The sequence below is a fragment of the Nannospalax galili genome, unplaced genomic scaffold (genome assembly GCF_000622305.1).
Source record: "Nannospalax galili isolate Female #2095 unplaced genomic scaffold, S.galili_v1.0 scaffold1994, whole genome shotgun sequence".
NCBI lineage: Eukaryota > Metazoa > Chordata > Mammalia > Rodentia > Spalacidae > Nannospalax > Nannospalax galili.
The window spans coordinates 76,469-81,057 of NW_008334127.1; the positions used below are offsets into that span (position 1 = coordinate 76,469).

The 4,589-nt window shown below is 39.9% G+C and overlaps 1 protein-coding gene across 1 annotated transcript in view; it reads left to right on the forward strand.

Annotated features, from left to right (window-relative positions):
* Positions 1–3,488, forward strand: part of LOC103730958 (interferon-induced very large GTPase 1-like) — a 38,795-nt gene extending 35,307 nt beyond the window's left edge. Inside the window, exon 3 of the mRNA XM_029561705.1 lies at positions 5–3,488. Within this exon, the coding sequence (XP_029417565.1) occupies positions 5–3,315 (3,311 nt within the window). The 3' untranslated portion in view covers positions 3,316–3,488. The remainder of the gene's footprint in view (positions 1–4) is intronic.
* Positions 3,489–4,589: the final 1,101 nt, after the last annotated feature.

Below are 4,589 nucleotides of genomic sequence, written 5' to 3' on the forward strand. Positions count from 1 at the left end.
AAAGCTTTTCCTCTCAATGATGTCATGCTCTCTGTCCTTACAATCCTTCAAGAAAATTCAGAAATGCACAACAAACTCTACTTCTTGCAGTGGCTGAGTCTCTTTTGTGAGAACCTGGCAACAGGACACTTGGAAAAGTTACGTGAGAACCAAAGATATTTGTGGTCAAAGGTACAAGTTGAAAAACAGAAGACACAAAAGAGCAACTCACTGACAAGATGGCAAAGTCAGATAGAAGCCATCTCCACAGAGATTAATGACTGTACCTTGGGAATTGAGCAATTACTCAGAGAAGTATGCCAGATCTATGAAGCTCTGGAAGAATCTTCCTCCACTAGAGATAGCCTTTTTCTCTGCCTCCCTCAGATTGCTGCAGACCTGATGATCTCTGGTGTTCCCATTGAGCTGATGGATGGGGATGCTTCATATGTGCCTCTCAAGTGGGTGGCAGCTGTTTTTGACAAGATCTCAGAGAAACTTGGAGACAAGCAGCTGTTTGTTCTCTCTGTCCTTGGCCTGCAGAGCTCAGGGAAGTCCACCCTGCTGAATGCCCTTTTTGGGCTGCAGTTCACAGTCAGTGCAGGCAGGTGCACCAGGGGGGCCTACATGCAGCTCCTGAAGGTGGAGGAGACATTCACAAAGGAATTTGGATTTGACTTTGTGCTGGTTGTAGACACAGAAGGACTTCGGGCCCCAGAACTCAGCAACAAATCCCAGAATCGGGACAATGAGTTGGCAACTTTCGTCACTGGACTTGGACACTTGACTCTGATCAATATTTTTGGCGAGAATCCCTCAGAAATGCAAGATATCTTACAAATAGTTGTCCAAGCCTTTCTGAGAATGAAACAAGTGAAAATCTCCCCCAGTTGCCTCTTTGTCCATCAGAATGTGGGAGAAGTTACAGCTAAAGACCAAAATATGGAAGGTCGACGGAAACTGGAACAGAGACTGGATGAAATGACAGCACTAGCTGCAGAACAGGAAGAGTGTTTACACGTCACCCGTTTTACTGATGTCATTGAGTTTGATGTCAACACGCATGTCTTCTACTTTGCCCACCTGTGGGATGGCAATCCTCCAATGGCCCCTCCCAATCCTCGCTATAGCCACAATGTGCAGGAACTGAAGAGCCGAATTCTGTTGACTGACCGGCAGGAATCCAGGAGAAGCGTCATGAAGATCTCAGATGTTAAATTCCGAGTTCAAGATTTGTGGAAAGCCCTGGTTAGTGAGAACTTCATTTTCAGTTTCAAGAACACACAAGAGGTCATGGCCATGAGCAAACTGGAAACCATGTATAACCAGTGGAGCTGGAAACTCAGGAGTCACATCCTAGACTTACAGAATCAGTTGAACAATCAGATTCAGAATGGGAAATTCTTGAAACTCACAATAGACATGCTTGAAAATCCAGTTAACAAGACTTATGAAACCATCAAAGAAGAGTTTGAAAAATATTTTCAAGAAGACCCAGAGAGTGAAATACTGATTCAGTGGAAAGCAAATTTTGGCAACAGGCTAGCAACTCTTAAAGATGGACTTGTTACAGAAACCAGGAGGAAAGCCAGTGAACTTATTAGTCTTAAAAAAAGCCATGAAGTTCTGGATAGCCAAAAGAAACACTATGAAAATGAATTATTGGAGAAGAGTCAAAAGTTGGCTTTAAGTGTGAAGGGGAAAGATTTAAGTGATGAAAACTTGCTTCAGAAATTCAATCAGCTTTGGAGGAAATGGGTCTATGAGGTTTCCTTGGCTGCCCCTCCTGTCATAGAGCCTAACATTGAAGTGGATTCTGACAGCATCCTTTGGGACTATTTCAACAAGGAAAGAAGAAGCCTGTCAGAGAAACTAACAAGAAATATTGAGAAGTTTCAAATCAACTATGATGAGCACATAAAAATGCGAAAAAATAAGTTTTATATTACAAAGAGTTTAGAAACCCGTCATAAGGAGTCCATCAGTAAGACAACTAATAACATTTTTTCAAGATTTGGAGAGATAATTAAAAATATCTGGATACAGCAGCGTGACTATGATCAGAATGATTTCCATGAAATCCTGAGGATAATAGAGAAAGAAGTAAAATCTGTGTCCCCTGAGGAAGATTACACATTTACAGCCAACTACAGTGTTGACTTAGCTGTATGTTTATTCAAAAGAGCTTCAAAGAGTTTTAAGGAGATTCATGAGGCATTCAAGAGAGCAAACGATCCTGTGAACTATCTGGAAAGCAAGAAAGATGATTTCTTCATGAGTTTTAAAATTTCCTGCCAAGGTGCGACCTCTATCAAATCATTTGCTGACTTTCTGTGGCTGAAGCTCATCCCTGCAATCTCTGCCTCCATAGGGGGAAAAATGGTTCTTAAAATAGCCGCAGATATGCGAGCTACCTGCCCTGAGTTCAGTGGAAACAGAGCTAACCTAGAGAAACACATTCTTTCCTTTCTGGCAGAAGAAGAAAAATTTGATAATTATTGGGAATATATTCATAATCCAGAATCTTTTTTCAAGAGTTACATCAGAAATTGTATTAGAAGATATTGTTCAGAAAATGAAGGTGATAAAGTAAAGGCTTCCATGAAAATGAGTTTAGATGACATCAAGAATGCCATCCGCAATGCCATTTACGAGTCCACTACAGTAACTCCAGACAAAAGCAGCACTGCATCCAGGTGGTTGGATCTGTTCTGTGATCAGCTGGGGAAAAACATGATCTTTCCACGAAGAGACTTGACAGCCATTGAACATCAGGAGATAAATGATACTGAGTTTCTCAAGGAAGCCATGAGTGCAGCTTTGGATCCCGCCATGAAGAAAGTGGAAGAGGACAGCTCAGGTAAGCCTATAGAGGACATGATTTGTGAAATTGAGAAAATTCTCACTGGACATCTCTGTGGCTGCTGGAAGCAATGTCCCATGTGCAAAGCAATTTGTACCAACACAATATCTACACATGATGGAGACCACAGTGTGCCATTTCACCGTCCTAAGGCTGTGAATGGATGGTCTTGGGAGAAAACAAACAACTTTGCCATTGACTGTTGCTCTACTTCTGTAGCAAGTGATAATGTGATGGTTTTGGGTGATGGTCGGCGAATCCCATTTAAGAACTACCGGCAGGCAGGAGGGGATTATGTCACATGGAGCATCACCCCAGATTTATCCACCCAGCCATATTGGAAATGGTTTGTTTGTCACTTTAGATCCAAGCTAGAAGAAAAATATCAGAAAATATTTGCAAATAAAGGTACAATCCCACATGCCTGGTTCAAAATCACAAAGCAGGATGTGCTTAATGACTTGAAAATGTAATATTTACCATGAAATAGCCTCAGTATCTGAAAAGCACAAGCACGGTACACAAAGAAGCCTACATGCAGCTTTCTTGCATCTAGAACTTTCAAGATTTTACTAAATACATGAAACAAGCAATAATCAATTACTGTTTTACTGAAGATTTTCTATTAAAGTACCTTACAAATCTTTGCCTTGATTTTTCCTTCTTAAGCATAATCTAGTGTATTTGACTATAAGTCAATACATAGTCAAACTCTTTTTTCATACTTTATTGATAATAATTGTTTAAATATATAATGTATCAAAAAGGTCATCCTATTAGAGGCAACTTAATGCTTCAGGCTGCCACATATTTCTATATCACAACTGAAAAGATATTTCAATTACTATAAAGTCTTTGGAGAAGGAAATTGACTTTAATTTTTGTTTGTCTTGTTTTTCATTTGTTTTTATTGAATTTTTGTGTATTTCATACAGAACCTCTCATACAATCTCAATCATGTTTATACCCCCATCCCCACCAGCACCTTCCCACAGCCCCCCCAGGTGCCCATATATGCTGTCCCATTGACACTCAGGCAGACAGAAATCCAGCATAGAACTGAGAAAATGAACAGCAGACCCCCAATCTTATCTGAATAAATATTAACAACCTATTACTACTAGGTGAAGAAAAGATGGTTATCTTAAAACAAGGGACTTTAATTTTTTTCTTCCTTGATATATTTATTTATTTATTTTTATGGGGATTTTGGCTAATCTAACATTCCCTCCTCTGAAGAGATATCCCTAAACTCTTTTAAGGATTAGATACAAGCTCCCAAATACTTTTGACATTTTTGTCCTTTGAACAGAGTATATTGTTAAGAGGCCCAACAGCATTTTGATTTTTAGCCAAGAAACTGGCTACTTTTCTTTGGGGTCTTTATACCCTAACTGCCTAGCCAGTTCCTATCTCCTTTTCTTATCACAACATCCTCTGAAGAGGTTACCCAAATTGCCAATATGGAATAGGGACACAGACCACTCTGGCTTCTTCCATGCTGAACAAGGATGCAGGGTTAGGCAATTGGAGTACCCCTTCAGTGGGTCTATCTAAAAGACTCCCAAATTGCATAACTCTTATCTCTAGGAGGAAAAGAAAGTCCTTGAATCATGAATAGGAGATGTGAAGGAGAAGTAAAGGCAAGAGCAATTAGCATTGTAAGTTCTAGACAGGGAACTAGACAAAATTCAGAACATGGCAATTTTCAAATGTTCATATGGGAGTCCATTGGAATTACTTGACA